This window comes from Schistocerca piceifrons, chromosome 10 (assembly GCF_021461385.2).
Source record: "Schistocerca piceifrons isolate TAMUIC-IGC-003096 chromosome 10, iqSchPice1.1, whole genome shotgun sequence".
In the NCBI taxonomy this organism is placed as follows: Eukaryota; Metazoa; Arthropoda; class Insecta; order Orthoptera; family Acrididae; genus Schistocerca; species Schistocerca piceifrons.
This window is the reverse complement of record NC_060147.1, coordinates 86,486,965-86,507,855: the sequence shown is the minus strand read 5'-3', so window position 1 is coordinate 86,507,855 and position 20,891 is coordinate 86,486,965. Positions and strand designations below refer to the sequence as shown.

Genomic DNA, 20,891 nt, shown 5'->3' with positions numbered 1-20,891 from the left:
AAGAAATACTGCAAAATATTAGAGACTGTAATATGGATGTCAAAGCAAATATATTACAAGGAAAAGATAGTCATATCAGATAACAAAATAAAGACAATATGGGATATAGTGAAGGAGGAGACCGGTAGGACCAGACATGAAGAGGAACAAATAGCATTAAGAGTAAATGATACATTGGTGACAGATGTGTATAGTGTTGCAGAACTTTTTAACAAACATTTTATAACTGTTACTGAAAAGATGGGGTTGTCAGGTTCGGTAGATGCTGCTATGGATTACCTTAGACCAGACATTTCAAGTAATTTCCATAATATGAATTTGACCCTCACTACCCCAACAGAAATAATGTCCATCATAAAATCTTTAAAATCAAAAACATCTAGTGGGTATGATGAAATATCAACAAAGTTAATTAAAGAATGTGATTCTGAGCTAAGTAACATATTAAGCTATCTGTGTAACCAGTCGTTTATCAGTGGAATATTTCCTGAATGGCTGAAATATGCTGAAGTTAAGCCACTGTTTAAGAAGGGAGATAAAGAAATAGCATCAAATTTCCGTCCAATTTCACTGTTACCAGCATTCTCAAAAATTTTCGAAAAAGTAATGTACCGTCGTCTTTATAACCATCTTATCTCAAATAACATACTGTCAAAGTCACAGTTTGGATTTCTAAAAGGTTCTGATATTGAGAAGGCTATCTTCACTTACAGTGAAAATGTGCTTAATTCATTAGACAAAAAATTGCAGGCAACTGGTATATTTTGTGATCTATCAAAGGCATTTGACTGTGTAAATCACAATATCCTTTTAAGTAAACTAGAATATTATAGTGTAACAGGAAATGCTGCAAAATGGTTCAAATCTTATATCTCTGGCAGGAAACAAAGGGTGTTATTAGGAAAGAGCTTGATACATGTCTATCAGGCATCATCCAACTGGGAACTAATTACATGTGGGGTCCCACAAGGTTCCATTTTGGGGCCCTTACTTTTTCTTGTGTATATCAATGACCTTTCATCAGTAACATTACCAGATGCCAAGTTTGTTTTGTTTGCCGATGATACAAACATTGCAATAAATAGCAAATCAAGTGTAGTCTTAGAAAGATCAGCCAATAAAATATTTGTGGACATTAATCACTGGTTCCTAGCCAATTCTTTGTCACTAAACTTTGAAAAAACACACTACATGCAGTTCAGAACTTGTAAGGGGTGTCCCAAGAGTATATGTCTAACATATGATGACAAGAAGATAGAAGAAGTGGACAGTGTTAAATTCTTGGGATTACAGCTTGATAATAAATTCAATTGGGAGGAGCACACCACAGAACTGCTGAAGCGTCTTAACAAATCTCTGTTTGCAATGCGAATTTTGTCAGACGTAGGGGATATAAAAATGAAAAAGCTGGCATACTATGCTTACTTTCATTCCATAATGTCATATGGGATTATTTTTTGGGGTAATTCATCAAGCCAAGCTAAAGTTTTCCGGGCACAAAAACGTGCAGTAAGAATTATATGTGGTGTGAACTCAAGAACATCCTGCAGAAGCCTGTTTAGGGAACTAGGGATACTAACTACAGCTTCCCAGTATATTTATTCCTTAATGAAATTTGTCATTAAAAATATATCACTTTTTCAAACCAACAGCTCAATTCATGGAATCAATACTAGAAATAAGAATAATCTTCACAAGAATTTAAAGTCACTTAGTCTTGTACAAAAAGGTGTGCATTATTCAGGAACACACATTTTCAATAACTTGCCAGCAGCCATAAAAAGCTTAACAACCAATGAAATTCAGTTTAAGAGAAGCCTAAAGGATTTATTGGTGGCCAACTCCTTCTACTCCATTGATGAATTTCTTAGTAAAACCAACTGATTTGTATATAAGTACAACATAACTTCTGCACAATTTCAGTGCAGTAATGTGTTCACTGAATATTTGTGTGTGTGTGTGTGTGTGTGTGTGTGTGTGTGTGTGTGTGTGTGTGTGTGTAAGTATAATCTAACTTCTGCACCATTTCAGTACAGTAATGTGTTCATTGTAAATAACTATTACAGTAGTTGTATTACATGTTTATTACCTTATAAATAAATAAAAAACGTTTTTTATTTTAAATTCAGTGCATTAGTATTTGTAAAATGACTCTTAGTGTTCATTAAAAATGACGATCATTCCACTTGGGACCTGTGGAATGGTACATTAGCTTATTTGTTTTAGTTGTAAATATTTGTCATGTATTGTTGTTTTTCTGACATGTTCCACATCCAGGAGGACCTCCTCACTACGGATCAATTGGAATGAAGTAAATCTAATCTAATCTAATCTAATACTCCATATTGACTGTATGACCTTGAGGCAAAAATTCATGGTGCAGTATGCCACAGTAATTGGGGGAAGGGGGGACAGTGAGCAAAACTTCAACATTTGATCAAACTTGGCCTGCTGTTTACAGTCTTGGCTCTCTGGGATGCTTCCATTGGGATGATCAGGCTTTGGTTTCTACTTCTACATGGATACTCTGCAAATCACATTAAGTGCCTGGCAGAGGGTTCACCGAACCACCTTCACAATTCTCTATTATTCCAATCTCGTATAGCACGCAGAAAGGACACCAGTAACTATGTCATAACTGTAAACCCATATTTTGTCACCAGTTATGATTCTTTTGAGCAAATCAGGATGATCATTTATGTCATTCAAGAGCTCCTCAGCGATGCTCATTCTGTTCAAAATTGAGAAGTTTTGGAACAAACTTCACTGACACTCGTCTCATGCCGAAAACATCTGAAAAAATTGCGTGACACGAGCTGACCGATATGCCAACATCCTCTACAACTTCCTTACGGTAATTCGACAATTTTCCAAAACAATTTTCTTCACAGCTTTGACATTATCATCTGTTGTTGACGTGCTGGGGCGTCCAGAGTGAGGTTCATCATTGGCCATCTTGGAAAAGCCTGTGCCACTTGTAAACATTTTTTTTCTTGCTTAAATCAGAGTCTCACCATATGCCACTGTCAACATTTCAAGTGCTTTAGAGCAATTGATTCCATATTTCACACAAAATGTGATGCAAATTCTTTGCTCCATCTTTTATAATAATAAAAAATTGCCGAGCACACTAAAACATGTCCAATGATGTATGTTGTACACTTGAAACTGAACATACGTTAGGGGCATCTGTACCAACACAACAACAACAACAACAACAAAATTGGTAACTGAATGTACATTTCCCTCTCAGTTTGAAAAGTCACCTTATTTTTTGAACAGCCCTCATATGTGCATATCACAAACCCTTCCACTCAAAAATATTTCTCTTCTTCACACCTCCTCTGTGTTACCACAGATGGTGTGTGATTGACCTCATTTGTACTGAGATTGCAGTACATGTGAGGTACCTATTTGCTTCCACCGCCCTGCGTAAGGTCTAGTAAATATTCACCAACTTGCATTATTCTGTAGTTGTTGTCCCTCTGTAGAAAACAGCGCAATGTCGTGCATCCATTATCTTAAGGCTGTAAGAAACTCTTCAAGTGAGGAACTGTTATTTTAGAAATAATTAAATTTTTTAATTAGTTTGTTTATTCGGGGTGCAACTTGCTTTTTATTAGCAGAACACGAGAAATTGCACAATTAAATTCCACTTTAGAGTCACAAATAATTTCTGTTCTTCAACAAATTAATAAACAACATATTTCCGTAATTACAGCTTTCACATTCACAAATTAGACATTACAAGTTAAGACTTAGCTGATACCGCAGCAGACAGTTGGCCATCCTCCGAGACTGCCGAACCAGCTCTTTTTTTACAAACCATTATCACTAATGAAATCTACTCACACTGACCACAGCAGACATGTTTGTCCTCTGACATTGCTGAACCAGCTTTGATCTTACAGCTGAACTACTTTGCCCACCATCCAAGTCAGGTGCGATCTGAATATCATCGAAGTGCTTTGTCTGCCTTTTTGTTTCGCAGTTGTTTATTATTCTTCTGGTTATTAATACGTGTGAAATAATGGAATGATAGCACACTATTGAGAGATGCTTTAATTTGAAATTCAAGTAAATACACCTTTAGTTTTTCTAATATTAATAATAGAAGATTACCATTTTGGCCCACACCTTCCAAACGCAGCAGCCAATCATGGAGAAGTAAGACAATTTGGGTGGTCTTTCTCACAATAACTGTACTGAACAAATCATCTGTCATTGGTACTTCACGCCACATTACGTCATCTTGTCCTGCTGTCTTCTCAACTGCTCTAACAAGAGCTTCTTGTAGCAAAATATGATGGTTGCAAAGCCAGAAAAATTACACAGTCTAACACTTCTGATGAAATAGACTGTCATTGGTAATACAACTCGAAGTGCTGTTCAGAGGAAACCCTTTCCCATAGCACTGTTGAAAGACACATTTCACAACTATATGCAAGAATTTGCTAATTAACTTGAAGAATCTAACTGATTGTCTCTAACTTTGTCGTCACCTGACACGATACCGTTCTCACTGCTTACCGTGGACCAGGAGTCGACTTGAACATAGCCTGGCATAGAACTGACATCATGTCTGTGTGTCAGGCTGTTTCAAGACACTCCAACGTGAGGAACATATCTATGGTGTTAACAACCTGCGTCACAGTTGTGGCGCATGCTGTGTGTCTTAGCCTCATTTCGTGAGCAGACTCTATATGTGTGTTTATAATGCGTATGTAACTGACCTTTTGCTTGGATTATTACAGTTGGTGCAATCACTTCTGGTACTCTAACGTAGTGCAGTTATGTGGTATTATTCCAGAACTGAAGATGGCTGTTTAATCAGTTGAAACTAGTCAATGTTATTCACTTGCGATTTTGACTATTAAAAGATTTTGTTTGTAAGTTTCTATGATTTACTCATCTTCTATTAATGTATACCTCAACTTGTTAAGTGGCCCTGAAAGTTCTTTTTGATGGACTTGGTGGAACAGAATGAAAGAAAGAAAGAAGCCAACAACAAAAAATGTATTATGCAGGTCTACCTATCACTTGTAGCATTATTTGCTGGCCTCTCTCTTTTGATAGTGTGGGAGCTCATACATTGTAGAACTTTTGTACTCTCATCTTATTTTTTAACTAGAAAATTGTCTTATTTCTAATACTTTTTTCTCATCACATGGCACACCCAAGTACTGATATATATCAGAAAGTATGGGAAGAAGTGGTAAAAGCTCATCACAGAACATCTATTTAAGAATTTGTGAACCACACATTTCTGACAGTGACACAGTGTTCAGTGTTGAGATGTGTGAAGTTATGGCTGTAAGTGGAAACAGCAGCGACAAAGGTGGTAATATGCAGGTCAAATGAGGGAAAAAAGACAGCCTGATAAAAAAATTGAAGCACCCAGAAGAGGAGGAGGAAACAAAATGGAACTTCAGAGTGATGAGGTATGTGATGTTATAAAGAGTTATTTGATTACAAAATAGTCAAATTCATAAAGAACTTGACAGTAAGGTCCCACTTATCAGTATGATGTAGCATCCTCTACGACCTGAACATACGCACCAATTCAGTTGCGAAGGGTGTCATAGAGCTTTTGCATCCTCTTCTGAAGTAAGCTGACCCACAACTGTTGTAACTGAATACTTGCTTCAATTTTTTTGAAGTTATTTCTCTTGAATAAATCATATTATTTTAAGTTAATTGTTATCATTTGGTTGCCTGTACATGTTTATCATCATATCTACTGATTTCTGTCCCATTCAGATAATTGTTGCATGGTGCATTTGGTTTGTTTATTTTATTTATTTTTGCTCCTTAGAATGTATATTACTCCTTAATAATATGATTTAATTTAGAATGAACTCTCCCATTCAGTTTCACAATATTAGAAGTAAACAATTTCCATATAGGCTACGCATCCCAGTCTCAAGTTCAGACTGGAGTTTTTATATTCTTGTGCAAAAGTCTAAAACAGCTAGACATTAGTCAGTAAATTGAAAATCTACAGATAGCGATGAACGGAGTAAAAGAATATCTCATTAGCCACTGAACTCTACAATTTATCACAATACTTATATTCAAGAATGTAAATTCCACATAATTGTGTTGGATAGATCTTGGCTTTACTAAATACACGATGATTCACCTGCGTCTGCCACTGGGTTTTATGCAATCCACAGTGACTTTAAACACCACATGAAAGAGCTTCATATTCTCTCTCACTATGTGCAAACTATTAATCCTGTAGATAAAATTAACATGACTTTTTTTGTAAGAAATTTAATGTCGTTGCATTTTGTACAGGGATACATTTTCGCGAGACGCTAGAGTTTTTTAATTATTCAAGAAAAATGTATAAAAGTTACCTTCAAATGAGTTTTTCTTGAAAACTGTGGCCTCCAGCAAAAACCTATGCAAGTACAAAAGTTAACTACATAAAATTTCCTACAAAAAAGTCCTGTTAATTTTTTTCTATAGGACTAACAGTTTTCGCATTGCAAGCAAGAGAATACAAAACTCTCATTAACGGTTTTTGAAAGTTTTGTGAGTTGCATAAAATCTATTGGTAGGGACAGCTGAATCAGCCTGTATAGGCAGCTGATAACGGTATGTTGTAAAGTTACATTAATACTTTGTTAAAGTATTTCATAAAAACAGGAACTGTATAGTATAGGAGAAGGGTGTGTTTTTTCAAAATTATATGTGTATATTACAGAAAAACAACTAAAGTATTATAGAAGTAATTACCATAATTGAAGGCATTGGTGCAATAACCAGGTATGTCCGCTGCTGGATGGTATGTAAGAAGAATGACACCTGCCCATGGCATGAACACACAATAACAAAGGAAATAGACTTTTCAATGTCAGGAGTTTGGGGCCTTCTCATTGCACCAAACACTTGTAGATTCTGGTGCGTGGTTATGTTATACAATATCTATTTAAGACTCCTCGTTCTACATAAAAAAGCTGTTTTGGCTGGCAATAAGTGCTGATAATGAGAAGCTTTTTGTTTCCTAAGGGAAAACTTAATATTTCCCAGGTTTAACTGGCAGAGGAACTTTATTTATTTGACATCATACAACTATGTTTGGTACAAATCAAGTGTAATTTTTTTTTGTAATTCAGTGAGTATCATTGTAAATTTTTGTTTATGTAATAAGATAGTACAGTGTGCTGCTGGCCTGAATAAAAGCTGGGAAAAGACAAGACCGATCAGTCTCTCCCCTCACCCCCAATTGGTTTACAGTGTTTTGTGTTTTACTTGAAAGTGTGTAAATGTGACTTCCCTTGTTATTGCACCAGACTAGTGTTAGTCATAATTTGTTGTTAGTATACTTTACAGAAGTGGTTGCTTCTGCCTGTTAATGTAGAAGTTGACTCGATGCACATCCTCAACTTCGTGATTGGCTTTACAGAATACTATGTGTGAATGACAGGAAGGAAGGAAGAATGATAGTGTATGCAATAAAATTGTTATAAAGCAATAATTTTATTCCAAACATACAGTATAAAGAGACACAATATATCATACATCAAAAGTTATATACAATTGAAGAACACAAAAGTGGTGATTAAATAAATTATATGATATTGAACTATGACATTTCAAGAATACTGTGTAACTGAAATGTGAGCATAATGTCTTTGATTGTTACTGTTGTACATTTTTACAATGACCGTGTAATATGGGATGCGTGAAAAAATGTTTCTTCAGTCAAGGGCCTGGGAATAGCCCACAGAATGGAAATGCAAATACTGATTCTTACTGTAGCTAAATTGTTTGAAAATTAACACTAAGGCAGCCCATGCTTGCATACTGCTGTGGCAGGCACTCTAAAATACACTAGTCAGTCAAAGTTTGGGTGTTAAGAGTTACATTGAGCAGAAGATATCCTGATTAAAACAAGATAGTAATAAGTTGCTATTGTGTAGTTATATGTTCCAGTAGTAAGTACATGTATCAGGTCTTGCAATGTTTACAGACCTACAGCTTACTTCGCAAGCATGAGCGGCATGGCACTTTTACTCTTACACCCTTGTAAACATGTAGAGAATAGAAAGAGCAAAGATCATGTACATTCAGACAGCACTGAAATTCTTCTGGACAGCACCGTAACTATTTTAAGTAACAAAATGAACATTCACCTCTAATGGTTGGAAGATATTGATTAGTAGCTCATTGTAGAAAGACCCACAGAAATAACATTAATGTGATATAGCCACATATCTTTTAAGAAGCTCTGTCTCATAAGAATACTGTCCAGGTATTGCAGCACTTTATTATAAAATATATTTACAAAAACCTTTCTTTAAAAAAGTTACCCTGATTAGAAATAAGCTCAAATTATTACACTGTATGCTGTAATGTTTACATTGCTGGGATTGCAGTTCTATTGGAACAGACACTGTGAAAATTGCAGTCAAAATATTCTTCAGTCTCCAAGTATATTGCCTGCCAGTTCTGGGCAACTCACTGTGTGCTCTAGGGGCAAGACAGACAGTTACAGCAAATTGTGGAGCTGCTTGTATCAGTTTTTGCTCATTGGCTAGGTAAAGTCTGTGAAATATACTAATAGCTGTGAAATCTAGTACAATTACAGGGAAAGAGTAGCAGTCACAGTCTAGGTGAGCTGTGTATGTACTGTATGCATACAGCATCAGCTTGTGTGGCAGGGAGGTAAGAGAGGTGTGGGCATGTTTCTGACTTTTTGTCTCAGCTCACAGCACCCATTTAACACAGACAAGTGGAGTATAGCCGGCTGCGGTGGCCGAGGGGTTCTAGGCGCTTCAGTCCGGAACTGCCCGACTGCTACGGTCACAGGTTCGAATCCTGCCTCGGGCATGGATGTGTGTGATGTCCTTAGGTTAGTTAGGTTTAAGTACTACTAAGTTCTAGGGGACCGATGACCTCAGATGTTAAGTCCTATAGTGCTCAGAGCCATTTGATCCAAGTGGAGTAGAGACCTTGAAGTGGCTACTTCTCCCTCAAATAGCTCCTCAGTTGCCCCCACAGTGAGTGTACCCCTCTCTGGTACTCTCACTAAGGAAATAATTAGTGTCTTTATCAGAAATTGGACCCACTCCTCGCTTAGCAGTGAGATGCACTGATACTTAGGCACGAACGCAATAAACGGATTCCGTATTTTAAAAATATTTATATTTTTCATTTGACTTTCCTCATATGATGTTATTATGTACAGGTGTTGTAATATATATTTTATTCAAGTAACATAAAATCCACCAGGTTACAATGAAAAACCTCAAGTGAATTTTGGAAACACTGATGAAGGGGATTTCACTGTGAAACACTTATTAAAACCTGGAACACTGAAATACAGGCAGGTGATGGACTTTTGTTCATAAGATGAATCACTGTCTCTGTGCCACATAAAACCATTATGGACTCGTATTTTAGCAATTTTAAGGTAAGGGAGAAGTGGTGGAAGAATACAAGTGGCTTGTGCCCAGGTAGCTCAGCTGCCTGCAAAATGGCCCAAGTTGAAGTCCCTGTCCAGCACACAGTTTTAAACCTTTCTTCGTTACTTGCCACAAGACCTGTGGGGCGCCATGTTGTGATGTAAAGTATCACAGGTGGAGGGCAGTTGCCATACCACTGTTGGTCGGGAGCTGTACCCCTCAGCAGCAGCACGGCAGGCATCGATACGATACTATACAACACTACACTACACTAAGGTAGGTGCCGGAGCACTCTTGACGGCGGACGAGCGGGCACTGCATGTGCTAGAGCTAGCCAACTGCTCGCTAGCTCACTGCGCCTTGCTCTCGATGTGCAGCACGCGCAAGCCCTTGAGCAGCCAGAAGCAGGATGAGAGTAGGAAGAAGGACTGCAGGACTGAGACACGAGGTCCGCCAGTCACGTGCAGGCCCGAGCCCTGGACATAGGCCAAGAAGGCGAGGCAGCGCACCAGCTCCAGCAAGCTCGCATGTGGGCTGTTGTCAAACAGCAGCCCGATAGCGGTCAGTGACGCAAGCACGTACGCCACAAACAACAGCACCACTGCGGGGCTCATACCCTGAGGACAAAATAGGCACTCACTGGCTTGCACACACAATTGTAGCTACAGATCTACATCTACTACTTCAGCTACAGTTCCAACTACACCTACATCGTGGTAGATAGAGATCGTGTTTAGATAAAGTAAGTGTGCGTCAAGAAAGGTCTAGCTCTACCTCTAGGCAGATGTAGGACTATATCGAGAGTGTGTATATGAATGTACAAACAACATCTAGAGGATTTTTCAGAAATTCCCTGTACAAACTTCTGGTACTTATAGAGGGGAGTGAGTACACAATATTTTGAACAGGACCCTGGAAACATACCGTTTCCATGCTACAGATGTTTGGAAACTTGTTTGTTAGGTAGGTTTGGAACAGGGTAGTCATGATGGGGATGCCTGTGACAGATTGCCTGATATATTGGACATGTATCTTAGCTTTCTCACCTGGTTGGAGCCTCATGTACATGTCTGTGATTGTTGGAGGTGGTAAGCATGTAGTTGTTGGTCATCCACAACATCCCACATGGTGCTGGGAGCAACATTCATTGCACATGCAATTGCTCATGTACTCGTTACAGATTCTCTTCAACGTGATACATTACGGCCTCTTTGAAGCACTACAGTCATGCTTGTTGATGGTGAAAGTACCCCTTACTCAAAGCCATTGCATAATTGTGATGAAAAGAGAATTTTATAAATGCAATGAGTAGCTCTTCCATTAATGTGAGCTTTTTGTCATACAGAAGGATCATGTCAGTATATTCTGCAAATGTGTACTCAACGACACTGATCTAGCACTCACAGACACTTGAATGAGGCTTGAATCAGGCCATAGAGGTAGGATAGATGTCAAACGACATCAGCCAATACAATGTAACGCCCCTGCGCCGCGCTTGGGGAATAATGTTAAGGCAAGGTTCAAGGTAAAAAAAAAAAGTTCTGGATAATTGATCGGGGGTGGGGGGGTGGGGGGGGGGGGAGGCAGTGGTTGTGTATCACAATTGGATGGAGAAGGGAACTGAGGTTGGGTTCAATTGATAGGGTATGTGGCAAAAGAGTGTTTCCACTGCAGGGCAGTGGCCACTAATGAGTGTAATGGGCAGGGGTACTACGAATGTAGTGTGTGGACATTAATTTGGGAATGTGAGTCTCTTGGGAAGCGTGCAAGGGGTAAAGAGCATCTGCCATGTAAACAGGAGATCCTGGGTTTGAGTCCCAGTCGGGGCACACATTTTCAACCGTCCCCATTGATGTATATCCACGCCTGTCGACAGTGTAAGGTCTTGATTTAATTATCATTTCAATGAGATCAAAGAGAAAAAAATTAAGAGATATCTGTGGGTGGATAAGTGTGAAGTAGGGGGACATCTGGTGTGACTAGGTTAGGGGAGGTTAGTAGGTGCAAAGTGGAATAGAGAGGAGGAGGAGGAGGAGGAGGAGGAGGAGGAGGAGGAGTAGTTAGGGAGGAAGGGTTTGATGAGTGAGATAAAAGTTCCTGTGGCAGAGGAAGGTACAGGAAATAACATTAGAAAATACGCAAGAGTGATTATTTTGAAGGTACAGGATTAATGATATAGGCGGGAGTAATGTGGGCCATGAAATGCTGCACCAACGATCGGGACAGCCTTGTAGCCATCTGTTGAGTGCAACCGAGGCAGTTGATACAGTATGGCTCGTAAGTAGAGTGTGCAGTGCAGTCTGTAAGGTGACAAGAGAAACACAGGAAAGAAGAAAAACAAGGATGGCCACTGAGTATAGTAATGCATTGGAAAACAGTAAGAAAGGAAAACAGCACAGGGTTATGGGATGGAAGAAAGCTCATCAGGAAAATCAAACAATGGAAAATCCAGGTTGGAATGTAACAATGCACACAAACGCAACTCACACATGATCACAGCCTCTGGCTACTGAAGCAAGACTGCGAGTAGGAGCGCATGATGGGAGAAGCATCCAGGTGATGGGGGTGAGGAGGTGGCTAAAGCAGGATAGGGGTGAGGGGATGGTAAAGTGCTGCTTGTGGGAGTGTGATGTTTTCCTTTGCAACTATTTTCTAATGTATTGCTATAGTCAGTGTCTGTCGTCCTCTCTCTAGCTTACTTTATCTCTCTTGTTGCCTCACAAACTGCACTGTATGCCCTACTAACAGGCCGCTGTATCAACCGTCTTGGCCGCATACAACAGACTGCTACAAGGTCGCACTGATTGTTAGTGTAGCATTTTATGACCCACATTAATTCCCGCCTTATCATTAATTCTGTACTTTCAAACTGATCACTCTTCTTGCATCACTCTTGCGTATTTTCTCATGTTATTGCTCCTTCCACCTGTGCCAATACAGGAAAGTTTCCTTATCACTAGCCACAACACAGTCCCGCATATTGTTCTGCGTTGTTATTTGGCTCATGGAATCTGATCAAACATCCTCGCCATCAAATTTCCCTTCTCGGGTTGCAACAATGACGTCCATCTGTTCAGATTACGTCAGTCACTAACCCCCCATCAACTTAGTCCTGTAACCCCCATCAACTTAGTCCTGCAGAACCAAGTCGAGCAGGCTCAAACGCCCTTGCAATACCTCTTCTCCATCCTAATTCCTGGATCTCACATCACACATTGAAACTCTTGCCCTCCAGGAACTAGAGCAACACGCACAATGCCACCTCAAATTACTCTCCAGCCTGTTCACTTATTCTTCATGCCTTGGACTACTAGTGTCCACCACCTCCAAACCCACATCCCTCACAGCTGACAAACCATGTCTCACAAACCTAGTACATTTACCACCACCATCCCAAATTCAGCATATAAACTGACTGCAAACACAGTCGTGAGCTTTTCCTCCATACGCCTTAGCCCTGCAAATGTATCAGCCCCTTCCTAAAGGCTTCACCCTTTACCCCACTCCCAAATTCAATCATGCATGACTTTTTGAAGACCTTCTCTCCTCCTCCTGGTCCCTACAGTGGAAACACTCTCTTGCCACAAACCCTACCAATCAGACTCAATAAAATACCAATGTTAAATCCAGCCAGACTCAGTTCACTTCTCCTGCCCATACATCTTCCCACCACCTACTCCAGTCTGGTCACAAACATCATCACCAATCTGCTCAAAGGCCGTGCTGCCTGTGAAAAAAGTTATGTGAATTACAAGCAAAGCTGCAACCACTGTGCTTCATTTTACTTGGGAACGACAACCAACAAGCTGTCTGTCCACATGAATTGGCATGGACAAGCTGTTGGATCACCCCATTGCTGAGAATGCCGCCCAACATGGTGTTCTTCATTTCAGTGACTGCTTCAGAGCCTGTGCCATCTCGATCCTTCTCACAAACATTCTCACAAACATCAGCTATTTTTGAATTTCCCGCAACCCTCCTGGCCTCAACCTTCATTGATCATTGTCCTTACCCATTTAGCCCCATCTCCGTCCCCATTCCAGTGCCAGACAGCCTTCCATCCTGCCAGTGCACCCACAGTCTTGCTACTTATCTTTTCTGTCAACCACCCCTCCCTCTCTGCAGGCCTCTCTCCACCTTGTCTCATACACTCTCACAAGCCCCACTTTACCGTCTGCCACCACCCGATTGCTTCTTCCATTATGTGCTGTACTGCTTGCCATTGATCTTCAGTACCCAGAGACTGAGTTGGATTTGTGAACCACTGTGAAGTGAATGGCAGAGGTTATGTACTAGTTATCAGGGTTTCTTCCACTTCCATTCACGTATGGAATGCACGAAACAGTAATTGTTCAAATGCTGTAATTAATCTTGTCATGATCCCTATGTGAGCGACATGTACGGTACGGTAGTACAATGCCTAGAGTCATCATTTAAGGCCAGATCCTTATGTCTATCTTTAAGAGTCTGCCAGGCCAGTTTCTTGAGTATCACTCTGACACTCTCCTGTGGGCCAGACAAACCAGTGAGTATTCGTGCTGCCCTCTATGTATACAGTCCATATCCTCTGTTAGACATATTGGTACAGGTCCAACACACTCGAGCAATATTCTAGAATGGATCGCATGAATGATTTGTACGCAATCTCCTTTGTTGACTGCATTTTTCCAATAAATTGAGTCTACCATTTGCTTTGTCCATGACTGACCCTATGTGATCGTTACGCATCGTATCACAAGAAAGTATTATACTCAGATATTTGTATGAATTGGCCGATTCCATTTGTGACTCATTGATGTTATAATCGTAGGATACTACATTTTTTTCATGTTGTGGAGTCCACAATTTTACATTTCTATACATTTAAAGCAAGTTGCCGATCTTTGCATCTCTTTGATAGCAAGATCCGACTCATTTAAGCAGCTTCTTTTAGGCAATACTGCATTAGACATCTACATGAATCTAAATTTACCTCTACACAGGTCTACAACCACAAACCACATCTCGATACATATAGAGCCAAATCTCATCGAACCTATATCTAGATAATTTACTTCTGTTTATATGTGTATAGTCCCCTACAGTTAGGTAAGGTCTACATCTACTTGGGTCTAAATCTACATTTTGATAGATTTGCATTCATGTCCAGACAGATGTAGATCCATGTATAGACAAATCCTAATGTACACATAGAATAACAGCAAAGAAAACTTTCACATACACCAATAGCTCACATGAATTGAAATTCAGGAAGCTGTGACAGTCTACACATGAATCCAGTAGAGCAATGAAGTGGGGTGTGCGTTTGAAAATAGCAGACCCTCGGATTTCCCAGCTAACGCGAGTGGTCGCCGTACTATTAGGTTGTCCGAGCACACTTCATGACCAGATCCAAATTCCCATATGTCGCCAACTATGTTTCTACAAGTTGTACTGTTACATTCATTATGTAGATTCCTGTACAGGAGAGACATTTTAATTGAAAGTCCCTTGCCTGAAGTCGGTAGATAAGAACGGTATTGCAGTGCCCGTGTTGTTCTGAAGTGTGATGTAATGTTCCTTCAGAAATGCATGCATGTACATTGGCATGCACAGAACCAGGCCCACTGTTGGGACCAGAAAGAAGCCATATTGCACGAAACACAAGTTGCTACTGGTAGTGCAAAAGATAAACTGAGAAGTGGGGGAGAGGGAGAGAGGGAGGCGTGGACAAGAAAGAAACAATGCAGAGAAATCGCAGCATCTGTGGAAAATTCACCACTGAAATTGACACGAAAAAGGTCAGTGAAACTGGTTGTGCCCCAGTCTTTGCACAAAGAATACAAATAGTACCTAAATTAGGTGCATGTCGACCCACAAGTGTTCAGAATTTTGTCGAAAAATTGTTTAAAATTAAGTGTGACAAAGAGATCTTTAGCAAGAATGTGCCATTTACCGGAGTTTCCGGTTATTTAACGTTATTTTAGTCAAACAAAATCCATATTTTTTATGATAAAGTGGATAGCAATATTTCCTGCTTTATGTTACAGGCTGTTTTGGATGGCAGACGAATTTTTTTTTAAATAGTACTGCCAGTCAACGTCAATTTGTTCATCTTTCATTTGGAAGAGCAAGGACTCAGAGGACCACTGGTTTCAGTGAGATGATGCGCCTGCCCATTTTGGTCCAGGAATATCTTCGTGATATTTTCTCAGGAACCTGGACTGGCTGTGAATCACTTCCATTACCAGTTACAGTTGTCTGAAGCCCCAACCTCTCAACATGTGACTACTCGCTCTGGGGTTTTATCGAGAGCATTATTGTGGAGCAATGCTGTGCAACTGTTGATAACTCGAATGAATCTGTAGGCTACATTCCAATGGATTACTGCAGTGACGCTGCGAAAAAAGTCGTAGTACCTGACGCCAAATTATTTTAGGTACAAAAAATGAAGAGATGCAAACTGATGTGGGCAGTTAAAGACGTCACTGGTGGGTACTTTTTTTTTGTGGTAATGCGTATCGTTCCTAGAGGTTAAATATTTACTAAAAGTAATATAGCGGTTAACGTGTGTAGGGGATGACAGGACCTCGAGCCTATACTGTAGTGCAGAAGACTGATCGAAATCCCACTATACACTCATACATTATGCAATAAATTGAAGTAAAAACGAGGCAGGTGAGGTAATCTATGATCATAAAAAAAGAGAATGCTTGCTTGTGAATTCCTCTAAATGGCAGGAACATTGGGAAGCATAGAAAATCGAAGGAAAAATATTACACAAGATTAAGGGCCCCAACTTTATCCCCAAACCACTTTCAAGAAAATGAGTGCTTGTTGCATTGGTAATGTTGGAACCATTCACTCAAACGATCAAAGAACCATTAGTGCCAAATAGTTTACAATAATTTATTTGGCGCAAGTCATTAATGAAATTGGTTGTAGTCTGGTCTTGAAGATGCTCATCGTAGACCGAACTTAATTACCTGGCGCATAAAACTGTGGCATGTAACTGGAATAAATATAAATAACTTTATTAGTATCACAGCAAGCAACATTGTTGCACTACATTTTTTTATGACTTTTGTTTTATCAGATTTCCTTTTGGCAGTGCGGTGTCAGTCTTATTTGCTTTTGTTGATCATTTTTATTGGACTCTTTGTTTTTAGTACTCTAGTGAGAAACTACTGACTTGGGAAATCTACTTTTGTCATCGTATTGCTCATACAGACATAACATGTTAATACTATTGTTTGTAGACAACAGCAGGAGTTTGCTATTCATGTGAGATATGTTGTGTGAGAGTGTCAGCTGTCGAATTGCATGTCCACTACCGCACCCTGGCTGTTCATGAAGGAGTCCCAACCACTACTATTGTCCCCTCTCCCATGACGCCATATGTGCAGCTATGGGCCGAGTTATAAAAGTTTTCTTTCATTATTTTGGTTAAATACTTAAAAGGTGCCGCTGATATATCTACTGTGTGTGTGCTGGCGCTCACCATGTGCCTAGCGGCGAGCTCCTGGAAGCCGTAGACGACGACGCAGAAGTGCAACAGCAGGTAGGCATTGCACCACAGTGGAAGCCGCACGTCATACTTCTCCCGGCTGCGGATCTGTACAAAACAAAAATACTCTGTTTAGGTTGGGTGGTTGGTTTGGAGTGAAACGGACTAAACTGCAAAGTCATCTGTCCCTTCATCCCGACAATGTTAAATTTAGTGACTTGGCTTCCCAGTGTTTCAGGAACTACTGTAGCCATTGACATGAAACATTTACAGGACATTAAACTGTACGTTCTTGAGCCTACTAAACTACAATGGAAGGCTGCTAAAAGAGTCACTACAGATTAGGGTACTCTTGCCACTGCAAGAACAAATGTGGCTAAGGGATAATTTAATGGCCATCAATTCAGCAGTGAAGACACTGCAGCCATTTTGCAGAGAGTGGAGTTCACCGTACCATTTGTGTCTGTAAGCAAAGCTTGTTCATCCACCAACTGTTGAGCGATCGGTGAATATCACTTCCAAACCCTGATACTTCAAGGACAGCCAAGAACAGGTGACGAAAAATCGTGTGTTCAACAGAATCTTTTTGACTGAAGAAGAGTGATAAAAATCTGAGGTTCGGGCACAAGCCATGGCGCCAGTGCAATGTCTCCCTGACCAGAGACGCAGTGAAGGAAGTTGCAGTTCTGAACAGAGACACTGGAGGCGTGAGGCAATTGCAAACCCAGTTCGGAGTCGCTGCCGTGGGAGGTGAGACTTACTTCCAGCGAAACGGACACGGTAGTGGGCTTTCAGGGAAGCTATGAACATGTATGGCATATTTCTGCAGCTGTTATTGGTGCTTGACAGTGTAATGGTTCATTATTTGCGAAACCATTACCACCTGCCAACCCAATTTTTCGATACTGTAGATTAATGAATATTTTTCTACGTAATGTCTCATATTTTTCACTCTGTTCAAATATTTTGAGATGTTGAAATCGATATAATATCTAGTGTGAATATGTTTGTACTTCTTGTTATCTTTGATGCTGGCTTGTGATTTTTTTGGCGTGGAAGAGTAGAGGGCAGTCAAGTTTTTGTGTTGAATATGAACAGCCTTGACTCTGTGTTGGAAATTAAAAGATGAGTGAGTTGTGGACAATGAAAAATGTGAGTTTTATTAAGAGCAGTAACGGCTGCGAAATTGTATGATGAAGTAATGTTTTGAACATGCTAAAGAATAAAAAGTTTACTAAATGTGAATTCTTGTGAAAAGTGAGTGTCAAGAATTATCTTCAAGTGATCATTGTTTAAAAAAGTATGAAGTACATTGCAATGAAAAACATAAATCATCAAATTAATCCTGAAAAATTGTTTTTGTAAGTTCTTCAAGTCGGCGTAGTTAAATCCGAGTGCCTTTCGCACCAACAGCGATAGTCATGCTACCTAGACAACATTTTTAATTACGAGCCAAAGCCAGATCGAGATTGTCGTTGGATTGCAAATACAAGGTAAGTGATCTTTCTTTCGCTACTGCCTGTCTCCCGCATTGTGCGTAGGATCGGCAGGGTTAAGGACGGATTTGGCACGGTTAAGTTTAAGGGGTGGCCGGATGCCCTTCCTGCCGCCACCCCATACCCCCCAGGACGGAATTAGTGTACCCCAGCTGTCCGCGTCTAGTGTAAATCGTGAAATAGTGTGTGAATGTGTTTCAAATGTCTGCGAGTCGTGTAACTGCGGCGGGACGTGGGGGACCAGCCCGGTATTTACCTAGTAGGATGTGGAAAACCGCCTAAAAACCACATCCAGGATGGCTGGCACACCGGCCGTCGTCGTCAATCCTCCGGGCGGATTCGATCTGGGGCCGGCACGCCTACCCGAGTCCAGGAAGCAGTGCGCTAGCGCTCTTGGCTATCCTGGCAGGTAAATACAACGTAAGTGATATTGTTAATTTTCTTCAGTGACTGTAATCAATTGATTTAGAAGTACCTGCCACATTAAAGACCTTGTAGTTGCGCAATAAAAAGATCATACTTTTGAGTGCGTGACCTGATAATTTTTGAACTAATTAACTGTTAGTGGAGGTATTGTTATAACAGGTAACAGAGAGACAAGCAGGCTGTTCACAGGGCTGGTTCGGAAGACTCCTGCCGTAAGTCGGACCCCACAGAGATGAATAGGGTCAAATATCTGCAATGCTGAGGGTGATCAGAGCCATATGCAAGACTCCCATAATGAAGACAGGACTGAATCAGGGATTTGTAGACCCCCAACGTGAACTTAGTGGAATAGCTTTGGGACGAGCTGGAATGTTGACATCGGTCCAGACCCCAGCAATAAACATGGCTACCACCTCCAGTTTCTGCTCTTGAGGGAAAATATCCTGCCATTCCTCCAGAGACATTCAGATACCTCGTTGAAAGTCCCCTTTTTTAAAGACAAAGGGTATACAAACTCCATATTACTGTTTATTAGTAGGCTTTTGGATGCTTTTGATGAGATGGTTTAGTCATTGTGTACTGATGACAGAGGAGTCAATATACAGTATTTAAAGGTCGTGTTACAATGTGTACTACAAAATAATTAATAAAATGCTCATCCCTCTTGTAGCTGCACAAATTCCAGATGACCACCAGAGATCTGAAGTATGAAATCATGTTCATACTGTATTTTAAAAATACACAAAAAAGAGATTTGATATGCTCAACTTCGATCATGATGGTAAGATAATGGTCAGATTTTTTTAAAAAACATAAAGAGACAGATTTACTCACGTGCTGTGTGACAACGAAACTTACTGTACAGTGCATTAGAAAATGTAAGAATCCCAAAAGCACTTAATCTCAGCTGTTCAATTCACATACGTAATGAAATGTTGTGTGTTTTATTGTATTGGCATCACTTACATCCAGCTTGTCCTCGTCGAGCCCCAGGCGGGGCTTTCCCGGCTGCCAGCTGGGCCCCTTCCACACGGCTGCCAACTTGTCCCACCAGTTGTCCATGGCACGCCACTTGTCCACCACGTGCTGGTTGTAGAACACCTGCCAACACAAGAGGCATGCCATTTTGAAGAGGACTCTGTGGTTAAACTGGTGTTACGGCCAGAAAATAATCTGATTTCATCTTTCTGCCTGTTTGGATGAAGTGTAGGGTACAGTTGTCAGAACAACTTGTTTCAAGTAATCTAGAAGTAAGTACCATATTTATCAGTTTAAGCAAATTGGCGCCAGTCGTACTTGGTTGTTAGTATACAGGGTGGTCCATTGATCGTGACCGGGCCAAATATCTCACGAAATAAGCGTCAAACGAAAAAACTACAAAGAACGAAATTCGTCTAGCTTGAAGGGGGAAACCAGATGGCGATATGGTTGGCCCGCTAGATGGCGCTGCCATAGCTCAAACGGATATCAACCGCGTTTTTTTTTTTTTTTTTTAATAGGAAACCCCATTTTTTATTTCATATTCGTGTTGTACGTGAAGAAATATGGATGTTTTAGTTGGAAAACTTTTTCCGCTTTGTGATAGATGGCGCTGTAATAGTCACAAACGTAGAAGTACGTGGTATCACGTAACACTCCGCCAGTGCCGACTGTATTTGCTTCGTGATACATTACTCGTGTTAAAATGGACCGTTTACCGATTGCGGAAAAGGTCGATATCGTGTTGATGTAAGGCTATTGAGATCAAAATGCCCAGCGGGCATGTGCTATGTATCCTAGACGACATCATCCACGTGTCCGGATCGTTCGCCGGATAGTTACGTTATTTAAGGAAACATGAAGTGTTAAGCCACATGTGAAACTTCAACTACGACCTGCAACAAATGATGATGCCCAAGTAGGTGTTTCAGCTGCTGTCGCTGCTAATCCGCACACCAGTACAAGACAAATTGCGCGAGAATCGGGAATCTCAAAAACGTCGGTGCTGAGAATGCTACATCAACATCTATTGCACGTGTACCATATTTCTATGCACCAGGAATTGCATCGCGACGACTTTGAACGTCG

At 40.4% G+C, this 20,891-nt stretch overlaps 1 protein-coding gene across 1 annotated transcript in view; it reads right to left on the bottom strand.

Annotated features, from left to right (window-relative positions):
- Positions 1-7,496: 7,496 nt before the first annotated feature.
- Positions 7,497-20,891, bottom strand: part of LOC124718925 (alkylglycerol monooxygenase-like) — a 192,973-nt gene continuing 179,578 nt past the window's right edge. The window contains exons 7-9 of the mRNA XM_047244579.1: positions 19,791-19,925; positions 16,897-17,010; positions 7,497-10,033 (exon numbers count right to left, since the gene is read on the bottom strand). Of these exons, the coding sequence (XP_047100535.1) occupies positions 9,767-10,033; positions 16,897-17,010; positions 19,791-19,925 (516 nt within the window). The 3' untranslated portion in view covers positions 7,497-9,766. The remainder of the gene's footprint in view (positions 10,034-16,896; positions 17,011-19,790; positions 19,926-20,891) is intronic.